Source organism: Solanum lycopersicum, chromosome 3, assembly GCF_036512215.1.
Source record: "Solanum lycopersicum chromosome 3, SLM_r2.1".
In the NCBI taxonomy this organism is placed as follows: domain Eukaryota; kingdom Viridiplantae; phylum Streptophyta; class Magnoliopsida; order Solanales; family Solanaceae; genus Solanum; species Solanum lycopersicum.
Window position 1 is genome coordinate 63896876 of NC_090802.1, and position 24632 is coordinate 63921507.

Here is a 24632-nt window from a genome sequence, read left to right on the forward strand (position 1 = left end):
TATAAAAATTATAATTTGAAATCGAACATAACTGTAGGACCAACTTGAATAGCCTCTGAAAAATATAATTTGAAATCCAACATAACTGGTAAGCTACCAACTTGTATTGAACAGGTGAACTCCCACAATACTTAAATTTTTTCAACAATAATTCTCAATAATAATAAAATAAAGTTTGTCAACCAAATTCGTAAGTGCAAATAAAATGAACTAGAAGAAAATAACTAGAGAAGAACAAATATTACATGATTATCAAAACATTGATGACAAACTCATTCGAAAATGAGGATGCTTAAAAGTATGTTGTTCAGGTAGTGATATTAATTCACATAATATGAGTGGAAACTAGAAATAGATGTAAGGATCCATTTTATTGGAAGCAAGTTCAAATAGTGAAAGATCTATTTTTCTTTTAGTACTTGCAAATTCAATCCAAAACTTGCCAGCATTTCAAAGCTAACAAAAGATCTCATAAAACATACAACCACTGCTTGTTCCAACTCTGTAACATAATTAGCTGGAAAATATATGTTTACATACATGCCTATCGGCGTTTTGTAATTTATTTAATGCTGCGACGATAGATATATACATCTCTTGAAAAATTATAAGAACGTCGCTACAACGCCTTCAAAGTACTACTCCAATTGCAAATCTTGGATCCAAAATGCGTCAAGTGTTTCAATTACTGATCCACTCCCACAGATTTCAATGTTACAGCGTGAGGTTCCCTACAATGACACCAAGAAAATCACAAAATCAAACCACATTTTTTTAAACATACATACGTTACAATAAAATAAAGACCATATATAATTTAAAACAGCAAAAATGGAGACTGACATTCAAACTTCCAGTGTGCATCTTTTTGTAAATAGGATGGATCATGAATTTCGTTATTTAGTAGAATATGTATATCCTTTCGGCTATTTCAATAAATAACTGATCATTTTATACCAAAGATATGATCACCACTCCCAACAGGAACAATTGTTGGGTCAAATCGGACCATAAATGTCAAACTTGGCCTGCAGAGACCAGTTAGAAGGGGCAAACTCAAGGGCCATTGCTTGTGACAGATGGTGCCAGAGCTGAAGCTCAAGGGCAAAATCTCATCAGACTTGGCTATACATGTGATGAGTCTGGTTCCGGGCCTTCCGACAAATATGGTATCAAAGCGCCTCATTTTCGAAGGGCAAATCTCAACAGTACAACACACATTATGAACTTAGCCTGGACAATGCAAGTTACAAATATGATACTAGAGATGAACGCAAGTACCTTGCAAGAGCATCCCCACGGATAGGATCATGCATGACTGATTGATTATCGAAATCCTGAACATGAGCCACCTTTCGGAAGAAGGATTTCTTTATAAACTTATCTGCCTCATCCACAACCTCTTCCGGTTCGGTGACTTCGGGTATAGTTTCCCTCCTTGATTTCTTCACAGATACATTGGGTGCCCGCTTAAGCTGATGCATCGCAGTCTGTAACCCAAAACCCACTGACATCGCTATTAGTCCCAGCGCCACATACACTGGAACAAAATCTCCTTTCATGAATCCCCTGTTTTCAAGTTAAACATAAACACATTGCTTCTATATTAGAAACAAAACAACTAAATAACAGCTTAGATATTGTCCAAGTGATCGATTCACCACAGCGGAGATAATATCTCTCTTAATCTATTGTTTACTACTATTAGATTTCAAATGCTCACATAGCAATATTACCAGCACACCCAAAAAATAACCGAAAAGTACCAAAATTGCAATCACCCCTTCCTAATTGTAAAATTAGGTTTTTCATTCTATAACACTAGTTACTTTTTGTAATACAAGTGCTATAAACCAAAAGTCACCTGTGCTTAGCATCTGGATGCTCAGCAGTACTAGCAAATGACCTGGTAACATTTGATTTTGCAAAAGCAGAATTCGCACTAGATCGAGTAGCCATAGGTTTCCACAAACTCTACATCAAGGTAAAACAAAAAGTTCCAATGAATGTATAACACAAAACACATTTGAACAATCAAAACTGTGAACTCTAGAAACTAATAAACTAACTTGACTTACCGAAGACCTGAATGCCATTGATGCAAAATTTGAGTGTATAATCTGAACAAAGGTAAATTTAACTTTTGTTGCGATATCTGGTTCTTCTTATATATATAATGGTGGAGACATGGATAAGTGACACGAAGTAATAGGGTTAAGGACACTCGTCGATAGCTAACAAGTCCACTTTGCGCTAGCGGTGACTCATGTCTTATGCTAACTAAATAAGCATAACTCACAAGTTCATTTGGGTATAATTAGGTAAATTTCCCACTTGTTAGTAAATCATTTCCAAGTATTGTAACTACCAAATCCGTTTTATTAACCACAAAAAATTGTATATACGGTTAAAAAAATATTACAATTGTATAAGGAGCATTTTCATTCTTTTATTTCTTTATCAAATGTTCCGTATTTATATTAAAATTTTAATGTAATTATTTATTATGATTTCACTATATCTAAATTCTTATAAACAAAACTCACATAGTAAATATACATGTCTGTTAGGAATAACTTTTTTTATTTAATATTTATATTAAAGTTTAACTAAATTTAAATTCAAATTTATAAAAAAACATATTTTATCTTATTTTATATACTTGCTTCCATGAATCAACTTAAATCAAATCTTGACATCTTCTATAAACTTAGTTAGAAAAATTATATATATTGTCTCTTTGCATTGTAAAAGTAGGTATCTAATATTCTTTTTCTAACGTAATAATCAACAGAGTACTCGAAAGTCCTCCAATCCATTTAGAAAAGGCAAAGAAAGATCAAACGGCATTGGAAAGTAGCCCAATTTGCATCAGACTTGCTGTACTATTCACGAAGTTGTACCACATGTTTTATATGTGACACATATACTCATTGACATGCACAACATCAAGGATATCACCAACACGTATACTTAAAAACATCAACTAAGATAGAAAAAATTACATAAATTAATATATTTCAAAAAAATAATTATTGATTTTATTATAATATATTTATGTAAGTTTTCCTATTAGATATGTGATTTAAACACAGACGTTTCACCATCTTTTACGGATTAGAAATTGAAGTCCAAAATGCAACGTAACCAAGCCTTTCATTTACATCATTGGATCTACTCCTATAGTTTTCAACGTCTCCACACCCGGCTTCCTGCAAACACATACATAAAAAGTATAAATTGAAAAGCAATTACGAATTAGTACTTACTTATCATAACTAATTAAATACTAACTTGGTATAAATGTGTCCACGAGTACTGCTAGTGCTAGCATGAGCCACTTTTCGAAACAGAGATTTATTAACAAACTTTTCAGCCTCTTCAGCTACATGCTCTGGTTCCACTATTTCTGGCAGAGTCTCCCTTCTTGATTTCTTCACATGTACATTAGGGGCTCGCCTCAGCTGCTGCATCGCCGTGTGTATACCGAAACTCGTTGACAGTCCGATCATCCCTACCGCCATACATACTGGCACCAAATCTCCCTTCCGTGACCTGACATACACCTATCGATTAAATTTCATTTCCTACGAGTACCGTTGCGATAAATTATTAAAAATATTATATTAGTTACGAGTAATTAAATGAAGTACTTGGGAACAATCTCTTTGAGATGGAGGGGTGACGCTCCCTTAAGTTTTGACGTGGCTGATGTTGCATAATTTAGTGACGAACACCTTCTGTTCAAGTGATTAACTGTGGATTTTAGACTAGACTGCAACATTCGGAAAAAAAAATAAATACTTATTTTCAGTTTGATCTAAGATAATTAATTAAATTACAATTTTTATACTTACCACTGATCTGAAAGCCATAAAAATTTATGTGTATCGAAGTAATTAGATTGAATTGTAAAATGGATTGCTAACTGTGTGATCGATCGATACAATTGCAAGCGTTTGCAATTGGTCATTTAATAGTTGAAGAATAGATGGTTCGAGAGACACCTAGGATATAATAGGACAAGGGCCCTGTGATTTTACCAAATGGAAGTTGGCCACGTGTTAACTACAAAAGGAGTTCGCGTTATTGCTATTGGGCATGGAAGTCTCTTGAAGCTACTAATTAACTGAAATTTATCATATTAATTTAATATAACTAATCAATTAATTAAGCCATAGTGTCCTATTGAATTAATGGGCTTGAATGAATACTTGGGTCGACCCAATAGGGATTAATGGGCTTGAAGTCTAAACCATGGCATATTGGGTTGAAACAAAACCCAAATTACATTTTTTTTAAAAAAAAAATAAAGAAAAAGACTCAAATATGCTATTGAACTTTTAGAAAAGACTCATTTATATTATCAGTTAAAAGTTTGGCTCATTCACGCCATTACCGTTAAACTAAAGACTCATTCATGCCATTATTTTTTAACGGTGGTTTTGCAAAACCATTTTTGATGCGTGGTCAATTTTTTTTATTAAAAAAATTGATGACGTGACCGAATTATAATTGGTCACGTGTCAAAAATGAATTTGCAAAATAATTGTTAAAAAATAATGGCATGAATGAGTCTTTACTTTGACAGTATTGACATAAATGAACCAAACTTTTAACTGATTGCATAAATGACTAAATGAGCCTAATCTGAAAGTTCAATGACATATTTAAGTCTTTTCAAAAAAAAAATAGTATAATACATATATATTGCATACATAGTTCACTTTTTAATGCATATTCCAAATTTGACATAATATTCTTAAATATTTCTTAGTAAAAAGTATTAGTAAAATAAATAACTATTTATTAAAAGGTACATATCAAAATTATTTTTCTTTTAATTTTTTTTATGTTAAATCCTTTTTTTTTTTTCGTTTTATCATTTCACTCTTAATAATTGTATTTGACAAAGATGAAATTTTTTCACTTTTGACAAACTTAAAAAAGTTAATAACTTACCCAAATTCGATCGAATATTAAAAGGGTTCACTTTTGATATTTAGCTTTAGAGTATCTCAAATGCATCTAAGAGATCCCTGGCCAAACACAAGAGATTTATTTTCTCTCTTTAAAAATAAATAACTTTACCTGTAATCTTATTTCAAGTGATGTATATTATGTAAATGTTTTAAATATTATTAGCGCAATCATGATAATAATATATTCTATATGATTTCATGAGTAATTACTACAAGATAAAGAGTTGTTTCCATAGATTTTTGACCTAAAAAAACTTATGATATATGATTCGTAGGATTTTAACTCTCAAATTATTAGTAATTATATAATGTATAACATAACTGTCTTTTGTGAGGTCAAGAAAGGAAAATAAATCACCCAATAAAAACAAAGTATTTGATACGTAAAAAAATTTTACTTTATGAAAACGAAATATTTGATGCGTGGAAAAAGTAATGAAACATAGTTCTATATAGGAACAAGACGTCTATGTTACTCCAATGTAATTTTCAAACGTTAACTTACAATTTAATTTCCTTATAATAATCATGCACCTATAAACATCAAAAGAGGCCAAACACATAGGACATATGAAACAGAAACTAATTTTTTTGCTATGTAAAGCCAAACAATTTTACCGGAAAAAAGCCCTAACAATGGGTATTTCTTTTGTCACAAATTATCTACCGTTACTTTTTTTAAAAAATATTTTAAAAATTTAAGACAAAATTAATTATTCCTTCCATTTTATTACATGGTAGTAATTGTTCTTAAAATTTATAAATACCCCAATAATAAAGTAAATATACAATGAAGAAAAATGTACATTAGTAGTTGAAAATTCTACTCAATTAATTTCCTGTTAGTTTATTTTTACTTATTCAATATATTTAAAATACGTTTTAACTTTTATTTGTCACTTTTAAATATCAAGAAAAATATATTTATGATTTTTTTCTTTCATATAATACCTTCGAAATTAGGTTTTTGTTTTTCTAAATAATTTTTTGTAATGTAGGATCATACATCAAAATAATAGCGAGGCATATGTATAGAGTTATGTTAGCTGTGGATAATGTTTCATCTCTTTTTTATTCATTTTAATTTTTATATAAATAATCTAATTAAATACTAAAAGTATATGAAATTTAAAGTAGACAAATAACGATAAAGACATAAAATGATGTGGATAAAAAAAAAAAGAGTCGAGTTTTTCTCTTTAGCCTCTTCCAAAGTTTTTACTTTTGCTCCTTGATCGACACAAACTCAAAATTTTAAATATATAATATTTAAATTTTTTATCATATTTACTATCCGAATAACTCCTCTTCAAATGAGACACAAGTGAGTATTAATGACAAAAGAAAAAAACTTTGGGAAAGGAAAGTGAACCAATGGAGAATTTGTTGAAACTATTTCAACATTAAACTACACAAACATCATATTATCATGTCGTATCCATGCCTATATTTTTTTGTTTAAATACAATTTCCCCTCTTTGCTGGCTTCTGCTCATACGGAGATACCGATGCTCATTTACTCCACCATTTTCCTCTGCTATTTCTATTGATTTTTTTCTTTTTTTACTATTAGTTGCCCAAAACCATGTATTTATACAAAATCACACAAAGGAACAAGTTCTGTATCTGAAGTGGAAATGGTACTAGTTACCTTTACATGGAGCCATGGTGGTATTCATGTTTTTCTCTGCGGTTCCTTTGATGGGTATTTTTCATTTTTTTCAATTACTTGATGATTTTCCAAAGTGCACTCTACATGTTTGATGTTATGTGCCTACTAACAGCTGAGAGATTATTGGGTGGTGCAGATGGAGTGAGCAGATACCGATGAATTTGGTGGAGGGTTCGGCTGCCGTTTTTCAGAGGACTGTTGATGTTCCACCAGGATATCATAAGGTATTACCTAAAGCTCTGTGCGATGATTGTGTGTATTGAGCTATAATTCCGTGCCAATTAGACCTAAAAAATTGAAATAAAGGGTTGTATGATGATATTCTTGTCTCAAGTAGTGTACGCGAAGAATGGACTCGTCTTTGACATAGAGTATAGCTGCAGGGGCTAATCAAGTTCATAGAGCTAGAATTGTGGTATTTGTAAAGAAAAGGATGAACAGGAAGAGTGTTTCAAGAATCATGGTTAGCTTCATAATTGTAGTATAGTGGTGAGTATCCCCTCCTGTTACTTGGGTGACCCGGGTTGTGACCCGGGTTTGATCCCTGCAAGGGCGTGTTTGTTATCTTTTGAGCTGAGGGTCTATAGGAAACAATCTTTTTACCTCACAAAAACAGGGATATAAAGTCTACGTACATCCTACCGTAGGTCTTGTGGAATTACACAGAGTATATTGTTGTTTTCTGTGTTAAGTTCCAGGCGAGTTAACTTATATGAATGCTTTCCCCCCCTTCCAGTTAATGTTTTGTTACTCCTTCGCAAAAGCTATATGTGGGTTTGTTTTCTGTCATTTCGACTTGAAATCCTGTGGAGGTTGCGAAGCAGATTGTAACTTCTTCATTTGCTGCAAAATCTTACTTATACAAGTAGGTAAAAGCTGCATATGGTTTCTGAAAGCCAATAATGAGGAAAGCTAAAGCTTAAATGTGTAACTGCCTATGTCGGAAAGATCAACCGCATTTTATTCTTCCGTCTCTTACCTTTTGACTAAGTTAAGTGAACAATGCAACCTGTTTTGAGGGATTTCATCTCCGGGCTTTAGCCGTGTACTTTTGAAGGTTGTAATTGCATATTTCTCCCAATTACGGTGTAATGGCATAAGAAGGTTAATTTACTTCCTCCTTACGCTTTCTAGTTTCTGTCTTCTCTGGAACAGTGGGGTGTGTCGTCGCAATTCAGGAACAACAAAAGAATTACTCTGAGTCAAAATTAAACTTGGGCTGCTGGTTTTATCGTCTGAGGTTTCTGCTTTCATGTTTTAAGCTTGTTTCTGGCATAATAATCTTTTCTCATTCACGATATGATAGTTCTGCATGTTTCGGTATCCGTCTTTAGGTTTTGAAAAGTGATGAAATCATAGCTAGTCAGTAATCAGTAGCATATCCAAGCAACAACAATGATTATTAGGTGCTTTTTTTTAAAAAAAATAAAAATTAACGACGAAGGTGGTTTTTTTCAATTGCAATCAGGTCTAAGTGCCTTAAGCCTTTATAAAGTGGTTAAATGAGAACCAATTCTCACCTACATTCTTTAAGGGATCATAATGTGGATGATTGATACCCATTTGTCACCTACATTGCTTACTCCCCCCTTCACAGCTAAGCTGATTTCAATAGATAATAGCACCATTAGGAAAGTAAATTGAATTGTTTAGCTTTAATTGGGTGGGTGATGATATTTCAAATAATAGCTAAATGTGTAATAGATGGAAGGTTAGTGGATTGGATAGTAGGTCAAGGCTGGAAAAACACAGGTAGTGTTACTTCTCATTAATTTGAGTTCTGGAGATGGGGAACTTGGTATTTTGGAAATGGTCAAATGAATCGGATGAATTATAACCAAAAGTGAGTTAACTTAATTGAGACCAAGTGAGTACTCCAGGAGACCATTACTTGCTGTGATCCACCTTATCTTACCCTGTACATTTTAACTGCCTCTAAGAAGAAGAATCGATGTGCTTATTAGCATCCATGTATCAGCAAATAGCTAGCATGCAGATTTAGTATTACTATACTGGCATTGGCTTTTCTCTTGATAATGATTTTTCATATCTAAAATTCCCAAGGATTGGTGGGTATTCTTTGATTTTGATGCTTTGGCTGCTGTGTTACTGATCCAAATTTGTATCTAATATGTTTATTCTGGTAAATAGTTTGATTTTCAGGACCATCCTTGTTTCCTTAGCAAACTAAGCATTTAGCAAATTTACCTCTTCATAAGAGAGTATCATAAAGCTTTAGATTATTGTAGCTGTTACTGATCGTATTATACATGCACAGCCACACCTGCTTAAAATAAAGGAATGTGCTCATTTTGTAAGGAGTTGAATTTACTGGCTCCAAATGAACTATGCAGTACAAATTCTTAGTTGATGGCATCTGGCAAGTGGACCAGGACCAGCTTTGTGTTCAGGATGAGTATGGTGCTATCAACAACTTAGTATTTGTTGAAGATTCGGTTTCCATGCCTTCTGCCTTAATAAGAGAGGATGCTCAGTCAAACTTGGTCTCTGGTTTTACTAGCAGCACACATCTAGAGGTTAGTGCAATCCGAAAGAGTTTGTTACTTGATATGGTTCATGACCCAGTTTCCTTTTCCATCCTTCATTCTGACAACTACTCATAGTGACTTCATCCGACCATTTTCCTTCACATTTTAATTAAGCATAATTTCTGTCATACCAACCAGGCTTCATCTTCAAGCGAGTCACCACTTGAACCAGTCATGCAGTTGTTAAACAATGAAATAGATGTTTCCCGCCATCGTCTATTCATGTTTTTGTCATCTTCCCAAGCATATGAGCTGATTCCAAATTCAGGAAAGGTTTGGAAGTCTTTATGTATGCTTTCCCTTAGATTGTGCCTTTGCTTAATATATTTACTGACTACCTAATTGGTGATTCTTTGTTGTAGGTCTTTGCGTTAGATACTAAAGTGGCTGTGAAGCAGGCTTTTCATATCATGTATGAACAGGTATGGTTTTCTATGCACACTTTTGATTCTCTTCTCGGCTCCTTTTGCATGTCAGAGACACCTTTGTCCTCAAGGTAAAGGTTGTTAGCTAACTATAAGTACTTGTTCAAGCAAATTCTGGAAGAAGTAAGTTGTCTTGGAGAAAAGCATATCAGTTAAATTCAAATTATACATTTCAAATTTGGACTTGATTAGTTAATCGACACAAGCAAATATTTTCTGCACTTTATGAAGACTATTTCAATATATTGGATAAAATGTGTGAAGGTTATCTGCAATGGTTTTACCATGCCCTACTACTAGACCTTCAAATGCACCGGTTCTTACATGTTTCACTATGACGATTGAAGGTATTTGATAAATAAAAAAATTTAATTTACAAGATACTATCTCTACGAGCTAGTTGGTAAGGTCTGAGTACATTTTACCCTCCCCAGACCCCACTTGTGAGATCCCACTAGGTATGTTGTTGTTATGTTCCTATATGGAGGTTTTGAAAGTGTCTAATATTCATTTGTCGATTTTTCTCTCTGTCATGGCCTATGGGGATATGAGTGTCAGGGCATTTATGCAATTGTGTCAGTTGAAAAATTCTAATATTCAGTTGGAGTTTGTGCTATCCTACTAGCACTAAGAATTATATTTCCTTGTCTTTAGTGATTTATTTTGTACTTTTTTACTCCATTCAAGTTCCATTTTGATTTTGTTTTATGCTTGGAATTTTTTAGTTAACTAGCTGAATATATGTTCAGCGACTTGCAGTGATGCCTCTTTGGGATGGACAGAATGCGATGATTTCAGGAATGCTTACTGCATCTGATTTCATTTTGATCTTGTTGAAGGTACTTTTAAATTGCTAAACAGTGGTAGCAACAAGTTTAAAATTCTTTATCTATGTGTGGGAAGTGCTCAAAATTGAACCAAAGTTGATTCTTATTTTGGTTTGCCTCTGATTATCTTAGCATCAGAATCCATGTTTTAGTAAAACCTCAGAAACTCGCTTTCTATATGGCTAATAAGTTGCTTGTCCACGGAGGAACCTAATATCCCTTCCCCCTCCTTTCCTCGTCAAGCATTTGGTCATTCAAGTGCATCAAATAATGGAGAGTGAATCATATCAATCAGACTCAGGCTTATATTTTCAAATTAAAATTTTTAAACAAAGTGACTGCCTATGTTCATTGAGGATTATAAACCTGCTGATGAATGTTCCTTGCATTGTATTTATGGGGAAAATCAATATAGTAAGGTTTAAAATCACAAGAAAATATTGCCTTCTTAATTCCATCTACTATGTATAACTTTGTGTAGTTGAATCCTCCAATCATACGCCTTTGACCTTGCAATTGTAACGTTTATTGGTCCTTAGAATTGTTCTTTATTACATTAGTGCATTATCTATTAACCACACATCTATGCTTCTTTCTTATATATCACACCTCAGGTTTACTATTTTTGCAGCTCCAGGAAAGTCATCCAATGCTGACCCATGATGAGCTTGAAATGCACACGATTTCAGCTTGGAAATACGGGAAGTCCCAATTGCAAGCAGAAGTATCAGGAACTATGATACCTCCAAACAGAAGAGTACTGCAAGTATGTAATCGTTCGTTTTGCTGGAGTTCTAGTTAACTATCTTCCTTTTCTAATTGCTACGTGGAATATTGATATTTTTTTGTTTTTCACGACTCTCCCTGAAGTCTTGGTGGTTTACTTTTTGGGGGGTGGGGGGTGCGTGGTCATATCTTCAGGGAAGCTTACCATAAGAAAATTTCTTCTCTCTCAGCAGCTTTGATCTAGAATCTTATTCTGTCCATTAATTCCTCCTATTTTCTCTGCAATCACAGGCTGGTCCTGATGAGTCGCTGAAAGACGTGACCCTAACATTATTACAAAATAAGATATCTGCAGTTCCAGTTTTACATTCACCAGAAGACGGGTCGTCTTTGCAGTTGTTGCATACTGCATGCCTTGCAGGAATATTAAAGCGTGTGTTTGCCTATAGCTTGCTTTCACTTATGCAGCTTTGTTTCCTCAGAAAGTTTTTGCAAGGACTTATGTTGGGTTTATTTATCTTCCTTGGAAAATCTTAGACATATACAGGCATTTTAGGCACTCTCTAGAGTATCTGCCTATTGTACAGCAACCAGTGGGTAATCTTCCATTTGGCACCTGGACAAGAGAAGTTGGTGGAAGAGGAAGCAGCCGTGTATTGTTGACATTACACAGTGGAGACCTCCTTAGTTCTGCTCTTAAATTACTAATAGAAGGTACACAATCATATTTTTAGAGTAGTACAAAATTGTCCAGCGTAACTTGCTCGCAGATAAACAGAATTTGCAAGTGCCATATTGTGAGCCTGTGGTTTTGAGTTTTCTTTCTGATTGGTCTTTAGTGGAAGGTCTAACTAAGCAGTGGCTAATTAATTTCAATTTGAGGATATCAATGAGCTCCTAGCCAATAAGTTCATAGCTAGCAATTCTCAGACTCATGGTTTAGTGATAATGCACTAATTGCAAACTAGGTTCCTGGGAAAAACAAGGTGTAACTTTCTGATTTTCCATCCTTCCTCGTCCCCTCTGTGTCTTATTCCTAGTCTATATGCTAGTGGGGTTGATATTTACTATTAAACATGTGATACAGACCTGATCCTTCCACTTCCACATCTCAATATAGGAATTGTTAGTTGAATTAGACCCTTTCTATTGTTATTGGGATTTTACCCTCTCTAGAAGTCGGTGATTGCTGAACTTTGAACATGCGTACTAAGTTCTCTTGCTCTAACAGGTGAGATAAGTTCAATACCTATCGTTGATGATAATGGAGCCCTTATAAATGTGTATTCTCGGAGGTAATTCATGCGCTTCCAATGGTAAATTCTTGAATTTTTTTATTTTCACGCATAATTGAAGTTGCTTGATTTAATTAAAACCTTACATATTTGTAATTTTGATTGTCTTTATATAGTGATATAACCTCTTTGGCAAGAGGCAGTGTGTATGCTCACTTTCGGCTTGACCAGATGATAATGACTCAAGTAAGTGCCTTTCAATCCACCAATCTTTTGTTTTCTCAAGATTATCATGCTTGCCTAGTATAAGTGAGGTGCTAGTATGCAATAGAATTCTATGGAGTACAAAAGTCAGTGATTTTTCTTAAAACATTTCAAAGTTTGTTCTCTGGCATACAAAATTATTCTATGAAGACTTAAATGGTAGTCATACTTGTATGGTATATGAAGCTTCTTAAACTATTAATTACCTACCATTTGGTTTTCTCTCTTTGCTTGGAACTCTTTCATCTTTGATTTATTCCAGATTTTATGGGTAAAAGAGTCATTTTGGTAAAAACTCTTGGCCACTGTTGATGTCCGTTATAGGGCATGAAGACATTCTATCACTTCATTTGAAAATCATCGGAGGAGAGAATTTTCGGAAGTTGTAATGATGCAGTGATTTGAAATTGGATTACAGGTCCTGCAGGTCTTAGATGAAGCATCCCGTGATCGTTGTAGGACATGCACACGCTTTGATCCACTGTACAGGATAATGGAGGTCCTTTCAGATCCAAGTTTGTACCACTTCTTTTTACCTTTCTGACATTTTTCTTGTGAGCATCATAATCTTGTAGTTTGAATGCGTCTTCTTTTTGTTTCAGCTGTGCGGCGTGTTGTGGTCATCGATCCCAATAGCCGGCATGTAGAAGGCATAATAACTTTGAGAGATGTGTTTAATCTTCTTTTAGGCTGAAATTTCTCTTAATCTATTTCACAGGTATTTAGATTATGCTCTATCGTATGAAGTATTGACTTATCAAAAGCACATAAAAGTTACTTTGTAGAAAAAGTAGTGAACTGGATCCAATTATCTTTTTGGTCATAAAAGTGACAATTCATTTTTTTATTTGGCAGGTGGGAAGTAAGCTAGGACGATGTCTTTCTAGTGGCTGCTCAATTGGTCAAAGAGAAAAGTTGTCACTATATCATTTAGCTGAGTGGAAAAGATTTTTATATATCATCATCAATAAAAACTGTAAAATTGTAGCATCATAAATGAAGTTTGTGTAGTCAAGGAAAAGAAGAGAATACAGAAACCTGGACCAAGATGTAACTCAAGAATTTTCTTAAAAGTATATAAAAATATAGTATGTTGGGTTATGTTATATGAATTTTCACTTCTCATAGCACAGTACAAACAAGTGAAAAGAAAATGTTGTTAGTAATATTGCTTCAAATTGAGTTGCAGACAATTCAAGATTATATATATGTCGTTGCTTTGAGGGTGCAAGTCATCCCATGAAATGAACTCATGTGTTACTCCATTCAATTGAATCAAACTACAACCAGCACTCTTCTTGATCTTTACGCGGTCTCTTTTTCTCCTTATATCGACCAAGTCATCCCAACGGCCAGCATCTGCAAAGACATTTGCCAAGATTGAATAAACACCGCCATCTCCAGGTTTCACCTCCATCACATTTTCAGCAGCTTTCACTGCTAGCTCGACGTGCCCATGTGTCCTACACCCACCAAGTAAACCACCCCAGACAAACACATCACCAGCCATTGGCATTGCCTCTATCATCTCCATAGCTTCTTTAATCAACCCTGCACGTGCCAGCAGATCCGCCATGCACCCATAATGTTTTAGTTCTCGAGGAACACCATAAACCCCTTCCATTTCTTCGAAGAACCTTCTAGCTTCATGAATAAGACCCCCATGGTTACACCCCACCAACAACGCCAAAAAAGTCACCCCATCAGGCTGAACACCAGTCTCCACCATTCTTGAGAAGTAATCAAATAGCAACTGGCCATAGCCATGCATCGCCAATCCAACTAGCATAGCATTCCAACTAAACACTTTTTTGTCCTTGCTCATCTCAAATAACTCTCTAGCAATGTCAATGCAGCCACATTTGGCATATAGATCAACCAAGCCAGTACACAAATACGAATCTATAGCAATCCTTTTCCTTTTAATATAATCATGTATTGTCTTCCCCTTCTCGAGTTCCCCCATCTGTGCACAAGCCGAGAGAGCAGAAACCAACGCAACGTTATCAACTTTCACATTCAACATAACCATTTGATCAAATAGCTCAATGGCATTTCTACACTGGTTCATTTTTGCATACCCAGCCAAAAGTGTGCCATAAGAAACTGCATCTCTCACAGGCATTTCATCAAACACTTCCCTGGCTTCCCCAATCTCACCAGCCTTAACATACCCATCAATAATCAAATTATAAGAAACAACATCTCTGTCACAACTTTCATCAAACACTTTACGTGCATCACCAATACTACCACTAACGGTATACACATGAACAAGATTGTTACACACAAACGCGTCAACTAAAAACCCAAACTTCAACGCTTGTGAATGAAGGGTCTTACCTAGAAACAGAGAATTCAGTAACCCACAAGCTTTAAGAACAAAAGGGAAAGTGTGGGAATCTGGCGGAACTGAATTTCTCCGCATTTTGATGAAGTAAAAGAAGGAAGTATTAGGAGAAGCGAGAAGGGTGTGTGCTCGAATGATGGTGTTGTAACAGAAAGTTGATGGGCTGTGAATAAGATTGAAAATGGCGGATGGATAGCGAGTGGTGGGTTGTGAAGGAAGAGAAGAGAGAAGGGAAGTGAAGGAATGAAGGATTTGAGTGAGTATAAAAGTGGAATTGAAAGAGAAGAGGAAGCCATTGGTAACAGATTGAGCATGAACTTGATGAATTTGTGAAATCGTCTTGCATTGATGCTTCAGCGTAAAAATCAAGAAGGATATTGATTGCTTGCAACTTATTTGAACCATAGAAGAAGTTGTTGTTCATTGTGGTTCATCAAAACCACCATTAACAAGCCTAGTTGTGACAGTGAAGAGGGAAAACGATAACAAAAACTCGTGGACGGCAGGATTCGAACCTGCGCGGGCAAAGCCCACATGATTTCTAGTCATGCCCGATAACCACTCCGGCACGTCCACCTACGTGGTCTATCGATTATAAAGTTCTTCTATATTATCATTGATATAATAGTTAATACAAAAGAAAAGTAATTAGGTTTTTCAGTTTTTGGTTTTTTTGATTTTTAGATTAACAATATATCGTATATTATAGGAAAAAATTTAGATGAGGATAATATATCAAAGATAAAAGTGTAAGTATGGTAACTCTTAATGAATTAAGGATTTATCTGATAAGGAGATTGAATAATTTGCTCCTACATCAATAAATCGTTAGTTATAAAATTCTAATCAATTTACCGGCTATTTATTTCAATAACTCAATACCAATAAATAATTTTTAAAAAAAAGTTATGCTCTTAAAACAAGTTTAAGTCGATAACAATTTGTAAGTGTTTGTCCAAAGGCAATAATCAAAGTAATTGCATGAAAAAACATTTTCAAACAAAGGCTAACGATAGCCCTTGGTCCTATTCTTAGCCGCCAGCTCCAAATTCCAAGGAGCAAACATTTTAATAATCCCAAAACGATTAGGGCAGATCTAGAGTGTTATTGCGAGTTAGATTCAGATGAATCAGTAATTTTTATTCAAATCATACATATATGTGTTAAGGAAATAATTTAATATTTATTTATAAATTCAATTACTATTATAAATTCGCCTCGAGAAAAAGCTCGATCAACCAACTCAAGACAGCTACATAATCCCTTTTTAGGTGCATTTGTTTATGAATAATTTCACTATCAAAAGGAACATTATGATGGAAAATGACAAGTATTATACACTTTCCACATTTAGGTCCTTTTTTACTGGGATAATTGTCTCCTTCCCCATCCCCACTTAATAATGCTTTCAATCTCCACAAAGATTCCTTAGAACCATTTGTAATTTAATAATGTTTGGATACTAAAAGTGGACGGTTCAAAATAATTATACTCTATCAAGGGAAAGCCAATCTGCATCATATTCTACTTTTAGTAGCTAAACTGAGTCCTCTGTTTTCTTCTTTCAGCTTCCTTATAATAATTAGTACTATTTCTTTTTTTTCGACACGGAATAACTCGCAGTTATTATAATCTCTGTCAAAGCTTTGTAGTGAGCATTGAGTAAACTCTTCACTATAAATCACATAGGAGATGTAAAAGACATGCCCTATACGACATGTTCGACTCAAAGATATTTGAAAAAAAACTCAAAATTATCGATATGTGATAACCGTCTTTCAAACCGACTGAAAGAATAATATTTATATTTTTTAATGTTTGTGGACCTCTGTTAAAATGATTTTTTAAGTTTTACCCCATCACTTTCCACTTGCATTCCACTTGTCAAGCTAACTTTAGTTCTTCTTCATTCCACTAGAATGATACCCCCACCCCCCGGTTCCTTTCTCCACATGGAGGGTGAATAGATTTTCTTGTATTTATTGATCTAATTCTGATTTTAGTTAAACTTAGCGGTGGAATTGAGATTTTTATTAGTACTTTGTTGGGACAGTTGTTATCAATTTTCTTGTATTGCATTGTTAGTTTAAATAGTATATTTATTTTGATAGTTATTTAAAATTTATCGTATCATATCATTGAATTTATCATTATATAATAATAAAAAATCTCATTTTATGTAATATTAATTTAGTGTAATTGCATCGTTACTTTATCTTTTTCTCTTTCATTTGACTTTTGCTTTTATCTAGTAATTATGTTTTATCTTATACTTTATCTTTTTATAATAGCTTCATCTTGATCTCTGTCTTATTGAATAAATTATTAAAGTGTAATATGTAATGACAGAGAATAATCGTACAATTTATCCAAATGTTATATTCACTAATGTAATACTGTACAATACAATACTGCATTATGAAAAAATATGTACAATAATCCAAACAAGAAATTCAAAGATAAATTTAACGGAAAAGGGCCTAAAATACCCTTGAAGTATTGAAAATGGTATAAAATTACCCTTCATCCACCTATTGGCTCCAAAATGTCATTTTCATCCACCTATTGTCTCCAAAATACCCTTGTCATCCACCTTTTTGGATTCAAAATTGACCACTTTTTTTATAATTTTAAAATTAAACTCTTTAAATATTTTTTAAAATACTTGACGTTCAACTATTGGTTATAATTTAATTTATTAATATAATTTATAAACCAACCCACTACCCACTAATTACTAACTAAACCTCACCCAATTAATAATCCAATTATATTATCAAAATCATCATAAACACCACTAAAACACGATGAAATTATAGATTCTTGAAAATAACATTCAAAATTATTCGAATTCGAATAGAAGCCCCAATTAAATTTAGGTTGAGCCGCTTATTTAGGAGGACACTCTCTTTCAAGATTGAATGAGAAATTTATGATTTAAGGTAAAGAAGTAATACATCCCGAATTAATTCATGCATTTTTAAAAAATATAATTTTATAAATATTTATTATTTGTTTTAAAACCTTTAATATATTATTTTTAAAAAAAGTTACCTATGAAGTAACATCACATAATTGAGATGTAAGAATAATTAAGATAAACATAGTCAGACTTTTAAGTTTATCGGTAATTTTATTTAGACACTTGAATGTATGATAATTTACTTCTATAGATATTTTCGCCTCAAATTTTTAAAAACACTCAGTTGGTAGTAGCTAATCTGTTGTTGCATTAATAATGTGACGGATTTATTAATTTAGAGGGGTTTAATTAGTAATGGGTGGGTAGTGGATTGATTTATAAATTATATTAATAAGTTAAATTATAACAAATAGTTGAGCGTCACGTATTTAAAAAAAATATTTAAATATAAAACCGTTAAATAAGTGGTCAATTTTGAACCAAAAGGTGGATGACACGGGTAGTTTGGACCCAATAGGTGGGTGTGAAGGGTATTTTGGAGCCAATAGGTGGATGGATGGTAATTTTGTACCATTTCCAATACTTTAAGGATATTTTAGGCCCTTTTCCGAAAATTTAAAGAAACAAAACGAATTTAACAATTAACTTATAATATATGTATCCTAATAAATAATTTTAACCTAGTAGGATTTTTTCGATTATGGGGTTCGAATGCCCTAGCTCCCCTCTTGAGCAACTTTAACATTAAAGATTTATATAGCTAATATCAACTTATCTGGGATTGATACATAATTGTTGTGGTTATCTAAATGTTATGAAAGAGGGAATTATAAATATCCTTAGTGGTGGATAAGCAGGAGGGCCTAATACAAAAAGAATATTATTAGGATGGGGGACCATAAAGATTTGTTCTTTCTCTCTAATTTTTTTTTAAAGACCTAGGCTAGTACAGATAATATAGTGGACAAATCCTAGGCCTTCAAGATTGTTATATATAACAGGACTTGCATGAAACAAGATAAAACAGCAACTTAGTTGTGAAGCACAAGAAGATGTGGAGAAAGAAAAAAAAGAAGAAGGATGTTGATGTACTACTCGAGGAAATGGCGATCACTAGGTCACACCCTTTGGTGCATCTGATGTGAGTCGATACTAAGGCGCGATCCGCCAGAAAACAGGCAAGTCATATAGGCAAAGGGAAGGCAACGCCTTTCTTCCAGATTTTAATTCCTCTTTTTTTTTTTCTTTTCATGTATTTTCATATTGTATTACTTTCCATCATGGATAAGTTGGGGTTTTCAAGTTTCACATGTATAATGATGTTTTAAGTCTTTTAGCTTTGGATTGAACTACTGTTCAAACAAATACCTTGTATTGTGTTTCTTTTCAAGTAATATTGCCCTATTCTTACTTTCCTATTTTATCCGATGTGTTCCGTGATCAGCCATGATTTTCACTAAGAGGATATTGTTCAAACGATTATACAAAATAAATATTCATCTGGGATTCAAAATATGTGATATATGTCATGTAATTTTAAAACGAAGAAGTACCTCGACTCTCTTTGGACAGGATACGTCAACGTGCTTTTGATGATAAATGATTCATGACGATGAAACAAGCCAGACTTGGAAAGAAGTTAAACAACTCATCCACAAATATTAAATGAACATATAGGAGTATGTGTCACGCATGACGCATTGATGAATAATAACATATTTATTATTGTAATGATTCGAGAAATCTAATATAAAATTGAAGAAGTTGCCAAAAATATAAGTATTTAGTCGAAGTTAAAACAATGAAATGGTGCAAAATGAGATTGAATATTCATTTAGTAAAAAAAATGGTAAGGTGTGTGTATGCAAATTAGCATTAATTTACAGAGGATATTCCTGTAACTGGGACAGAAATCTCCAAATGAAGATGACTGTTGAAGAAAACTCTCCTAAAAATTTCTTCAACATCCAATGGGGGGCAACAAATCATGCAATGGGGGGTAAGAATCTGAGTATATGATTTTGAAAATCATATCACAAATAAGACTAATAACCTAATTCATTTTCATTGTTATCGTTCCCTTAGCATCAGCTGATTAACCTCAAATGTGGAGCAACCTTCCAAGATCTATTTGAGATCTAGATTCTTTTTCATGTATTCATAAACGATATAAGTAATGCTTGCTGCTGGCACTACTTTTAGAAGATTCGGAAAGAGTCCTTTGTAGAAGCCCCTGGGACCTTCATGCTGAAGTGTTCTTCGGAACACATCAGACATTCCACTGTAAGCAGCCTCCGTATTTGTAGGTTGAGCTTGCATTCTAGCAGGAATTGAGATCGAGTGTGAAAAGAAAGACAAGTTGCATTGTAACGGTTTATCCAAATCCAGAAAACCAAATCGAGTCAAACATGAAGATTTACCTTGTTCTTATAACCTGCAAAGGATAAACACACGTTGCTCCAAGTGCTCCGGAAATTGTTCCACAACCAAGTTGCACAAGAGCACCAGGTTCTGCATATTAACACAACTGTTAGAAAAATGCTAATTTCACTTCATCAGAGATGAGTTGGTTAGCAGTTGAAGAGTTACAAGCTGTACCTCTATCCTGAAGAATATAAGTCCTAGACAAATCCTTCAGCGTTTCATAAACAGCCAAATCAATGCCTGAATAAGGTATAATTCCAAGAAGAGATGGTATCAGCCCTTTATAGAACGCCCGAGGCCCCTCCTGAATCCATATATCTTTTGATAGTTTTCCCAGGTTGGGGACCTTTCCACCTTCACTTGCATGCGTTTGTAACCGAGTCTTGACAAGATCCATGGGATAGATGGCAGTCTGTGCTACTGCACCAGCCATGCCCCCGGCCACAAAACGTCCAGAAGCTCCAAGGTCACCCTGTTCCTCACCCTGCGTATGAGCAATCACATTTTTTAAGATCTCATAAGCGTAAAACCTAATTGCACTTTCAGGTGCAACCTTCATCACATTTAACCCATTGCCCCTAAAAAAGCTCAAGAAACCACCGTCCTTCCATATTTCTCTGATAGTGGACCCAATAGAAGCACGATTAGTCTGAACTTGTAAAACCACCTTTAGCCTATCAAGGGGAGCTGTAAAGGTACGAGAAGTAGCTCCTGCAACTCCCCCAGCAAGGAAATATTTAACTGTATGAACATGCTTATTGATGCCTTCGGGTATGACAGCTTGTTCACCAATATCTACAAGACATACCCTCTCCCAGTATTTGTAAATATTTTCCAAGGTGGCCTCATGTGGATAAAGTAGAAGAAAATTTCTCCATTCTTCAAAAGTGATAATACCATTATTATCCTTATCAACATGTTCCACAAACCGTGCAAGTTCATCATCATCTATTTGTATCCCTGCAATAAAAAAAAAACAGTCCTCATTTATAAGAGGAAGACGAACTATAATGAAATGAATGAGGCTAGGGAACACAAAATGAATGGCCTGGAAACATACATCCAGAAGAGATGAATATTCGCAATAGCAACATATTTAAGGAGTAATGATGAACTTTTGGTTATAGATTCAAAAGGCTTTTCAAATGATCACCCCAAACCTGTCCCTGCTCACATGCATCATTTGCATGTGCATACGTACATATACTCTTCTGTTTTGTTAGATTAAGCAAAACAATCATTATACATCTCCACATGCTTTCTAGCCATGTCTAAATATAGGAAATAATGAATTAACTTATAGAGAAAGGCAATAGGAGCTTAAATAAGGACAAAATCTAAATGCAAAAGAAAGATTCATAATAGCATCGATCAACTACTACTGCAAACTGTCACAAAGCCACCAATCAACATTGTATAGAAAGGTTATCAACCATTAAATTCAGCAACAATTCCTATGTTTTCTTACAAATTAGTGTTATTTTTTACAACAAGAAGAATGAAGATAAACAAATCTGTAAAGATGCAAGGCCATCAGAATATGTAATATCATCCAAGACAAGATAACATCACACCTACTTGATACACACAAGGGACTATTAAATTTCTCACATTGCACCCACCCACTCTTTTTTCTTTCTTGTATCTGTCTACCAAATGGAAATCTAAAATTAACTACTCATCCCCGAGGTGTAAAGGATATAAGTTTGGTCTAGTACACAACGAAATGGATTCCAAGAAACAGAAAATCAGGGCTTCCAGTCAAACAAAAATTAGCAACTGAAGATGAAGCTCGTGCCATTTTAGCTATTGAATTGAAGTTAAATTATCACTTCATAGCTAATAAACTGAAGCTCCTGCATAAACTATCCTTGTTCCCAGGCTCAATAAGGTTCCTAAGTGGCTGATCTAAAAACACCACAAAAATGTGACTTTTTAGCATCGAAGAATCATGTAACCAACAAACTAGAGCATATCATATTCTAGGTAATTAGTATCAGAAAAAATGAGGAGCAGGACATCCTTTTGAAAAGAAGGCAGTGGAAAGAACAATGAGGAACTGTCCAGAATAAGGCACCGGGGGCAGATGACTCACTACAGCATTCTTCCAGCATGGTTAAAAAGTGGTTGGGGCTGGGAAGTGATGTCACGGAATGCGTAAACCATTTCCACTAATATAACTAAGTTGGTATTGACTAAGAAGCATGAAGAGGATTTGAATTATTTCCTAATAGAATGTAGTTCCGCTGAAGCACAGTTACGATCCATAATATACCATATAAATGGCGGAAGGATTGCATATATGGAAAGCAAGTTGGATGCTAGGAAGAACAGCTTATAGAAGACAACTAATTGTATAATGTGGTAGTAAGAGAGGACTGATCAAACTTTCGAGGGAGTCGAAAATCCTAGAGTTAAAAGTCTCTTTTGTTTCTTCTGTAAAGACAATACACCTTCTTTGTATAGGTAGCTGGCTAGATTTTGGGATACTTAACTATTGATCCAACGATTACATCATCCTGGCGTACTTTTTTTTCTTTACAAGTCAAGACACACACATACACACATCACATCATACCATCTTGGCAATAGCAATGAAAGACAATTGAACTCACAAGACAAAAGTACAAGGATGGAAATTCTTAACTAAAGACAAAGCAGCAATATTATCATCCATTAGGATTAAAGTTCAAGTCAGCGAAATAGTAAATACCAGCTTTTATAAGGGCATCCCAGAGCTCCTCAGGCAAGATACACCCATTGTGCTCCACATCAATAGCCTGAAAAATCCTATACAGCTCCAGCTCCTTATCATCCATATACTTTCTGAATTCCGGATAATCCACCCTCCCATCCTTATTCTTATCACATTCGGTCAACAATTCCCTAGCAAACTTATAATCCGCCGGAATTTGCATAGCAAACAACCCCTTCCCAATTTTCACAGAATCCAAGTAACCCACATTGTCGGAATCAAAGAAACTGAATAGACCTCTCATTCTAAGGTCCCTCTCTTCCTTAGTCTCCCTTAGTGCTGATAAAACATGGTCCACTGAAACCGGACCCGGCTTTTTCACCGGATTACAACAACCAGACGGGTCTTTAGCCGCCATTACCGGATGATTCACATGCTCCGCTACAGCTCCAGACATACCGAATAAAAAAAAATTTATGGGTTCTTCACAGCATGAATTTTAATCAACTTCAGATCTAATAGAACAAACGCAACAGTGCTTTTGATTTTCCTGTTAGTGGGTCAATAAAGAAGCGAATTAGTTCCTCTGATAGAAAAAGAATGATAACTATTACAAGAGAATATTTCTAAAGGATCAAAGAAGATCCGAAGAATAGACCCGTATAATACGCGGGCTTACTTCATTTCTTCTTCTTCACGGGTCAAGAAAAAGGAAGAAAGAGAACAGTTGAAGTTTTACCAAAGTTGAGAAAAAGAAAAAAGAAAACTGATTAATTTATTACAAACCACTTTTAAAGAAAACGACAATGGCCGGTGTCAAACACACAAACGGACAAAAACAACTCAAATTCCTATACCAGTTTAAGAGGTCCAATGGGGTTGAAGATGAACTTTGAACGCGGTTCTGGTGGTGAGTCGGTGAAGATGAATGCGCAGCAGCTACTACTCTGTGTGTGTGTGTGAGAGAGAGAAAATTTTTGCCAAAACATGTGGAAGAAGGGCTTGAGGAGTGGTCAATTTATATGAAATGGGAATATGATTCATGCACATGTTCATTTGTTTTTATTCCTAAAGAGGCGGGAATAAATTTATCGGTAAATTTTATTTAGATGAATAAGATAAAAGATTTTTCTTGTTTGAGTAAAAAGTTTTCATGATAAAATGAAGATTTAAATTGACTTATTTTTAATGTTTTTAATTCTTAATTTTTTTAAAGAAAGATATTTAAACAGCAGAATAAGAGGTCGTTTGGTAAAATATATTAGAAAAAATAATATATGCATTATTACTAGTACCTTATTTTGATACTCTTTTCTAATTTTCAATTAGCTATACACTCTATTGTGTGTTGGATATGTATTACATTACGATAAATTTCCAGATATTAGCAATGAAATGATTTTAATACATGCATTAACATGATTGTCGCTCAAAATATTTTTTATATCTTTTCTTATCATAATAATAGAGACTGTAGAGTACCTTTATAAATAATTTATTTTATGCAATACATGTTATTTTTAATGCATTAAATTAAATAATAAATAAAAATATTTTTAT

General features: G+C 34.1%; 4 protein-coding genes and 1 non-coding gene across 7 annotated transcripts; 1 reads left to right on the top strand and 4 right to left on the bottom strand.

Annotated features, from left to right (window-relative positions):
• Positions 1-352: 352 nt before the first annotated feature.
• On the bottom strand, positions 353-3979 carry LOC101246122 (uncharacterized). The gene is made up of 7 exons (XM_004235810.5): positions 3858-3979; positions 3654-3775; positions 3295-3555; positions 2079-3212; positions 1865-1974; positions 1282-1569; positions 353-731 (listed from the first exon to the last, which is right to left on the bottom strand). The coding sequence occupies exons 4-7, from the start codon at positions 2094-2096 to the stop codon at positions 686-688; spliced, it is 462 nt and encodes a 153-aa protein (XP_004235858.2). The 5' UTR covers positions 2097-3212; positions 3295-3555; positions 3654-3775; positions 3858-3979; the 3' UTR covers positions 353-685.
• A 2298-nt stretch (positions 3980-6277) lies between these two features.
• On the top strand, positions 6278-13784 carry LOC101243974 (sucrose nonfermenting 4-like protein). 3 transcript variants are annotated; one of them, XR_002027163.3, is made up of 14 exons: positions 6278-6687; positions 6791-6878; positions 9009-9191; positions 9342-9476; positions 9566-9625; positions 10378-10467; positions 11087-11221; positions 11473-11614; positions 11719-11895; positions 12413-12497; positions 12593-12662; positions 13099-13195; positions 13283-13398; positions 13536-13784. XR_002027163.3 is itself a non-coding variant. In NM_001328327.1 (14 exon segments), coding segments are annotated over 13 exon segments (1401 nt in total). In that variant the 5' UTR covers positions 6417-6619; the 3' UTR covers positions 13375-13398; positions 13536-13784.
• Positions 13732-15895, bottom strand: LOC104646570 (pentatricopeptide repeat-containing protein At5g61800). The gene has a single exon (XM_010320378.4). The coding sequence runs from the start codon at positions 15433-15435 to the stop codon at positions 13840-13842; it is 1596 nt and encodes a 531-aa protein (XP_010318680.1). The 5' UTR covers positions 15436-15895; the 3' UTR covers positions 13732-13839.
• TRNAS-AGA (transfer RNA serine (anticodon AGA)) lies at positions 15525-15606 on the bottom strand. The gene has a single exon. It is a non-coding gene; the product is annotated as a tRNA-Ser (tRNA).
• A 3865-nt stretch (positions 15896-19760) lies between the features above and the next one.
• On the bottom strand, positions 19761-24107 carry LOC101244269 (calcium-dependent mitochondrial ATP-magnesium/phosphate carrier protein 2-like). The gene is made up of 5 exons (XM_004235804.5): positions 23930-24107; positions 23091-23622; positions 20552-21337; positions 20374-20464; positions 19761-20273 (listed from the first exon to the last, which is right to left on the bottom strand). The coding sequence occupies exons 2-5, from the start codon at positions 23527-23529 to the stop codon at positions 20081-20083; spliced, it is 1509 nt and encodes a 502-aa protein (XP_004235852.1). The 5' UTR covers positions 23530-23622; positions 23930-24107; the 3' UTR covers positions 19761-20080.
• Positions 24108-24632: the final 525 nt, after the last annotated feature.

What these genes read in the sequence shown, in the direction of transcription:
- LOC101246122 (XM_004235810.5), bottom strand. An exon ending in CATCCAGATGCTAAGCACAG is followed by an intron (nt 1,570 to 1,864) that starts GTGACTTTTGGT and finishes ACTTGAAAACAG; the next exon opens with GGGATTCATGAAAGGAGATT. An exon ending in CGTGGGGATGCTCTTGCAAG is followed by an intron (nt 732 to 1,281) that starts GTACTTGCGTTC and finishes GTGTCATTGTAG; the next exon opens with GGAACCTCACGCTGTAACAT.
- LOC101243974 (XM_010320377.4), top strand. Translation starts at nt 9,003, where the DNA reads ATGCAGTACAAATTCTTAGTTGATGGCATCTGGCAAGTGGACCAGGAC. An exon ending in TCTTAAATTACTAATAGAAG is followed by an intron (nt 11,896 to 12,412) that starts GTACACAATCAT and finishes TTGCTCTAACAG; the next exon opens with GTGAGATAAGTTCAATACCT. An exon ending in ACCAGATGATAATGACTCAA is followed by an intron (nt 12,663 to 13,098) that starts GTAAGTGCCTTT and finishes ATTGGATTACAG; the next exon opens with GTCCTGCAGGTCTTAGATGA.
- LOC104646570 (XM_010320378.4), bottom strand. Translation starts at nt 15,435, where the DNA reads ATGGTTCAAATAAGTTGCAAGCAATCAATATCCTTCTTGATTTTTACG.
- LOC101244269 (XM_004235804.5), bottom strand. Translation starts at nt 23,529, where the DNA reads ATGTCTGGAGCTGTAGCGGAGCATGTGAATCATCCGGTAATGGCGGCT. An exon ending in GGATGCCCTTATAAAAGCTG is followed by an intron (nt 21,338 to 23,090) that starts GTATTTACTATT and finishes TTTTTATTGCAG; the next exon opens with GGATACAAATAGATGATGAT. An exon ending in TTGCAGGTTATAAGAACAAG is followed by an intron (nt 20,274 to 20,373) that starts GTAAATCTTCAT and finishes AATTCCTGCTAG; the next exon opens with AATGCAAGCTCAACCTACAA.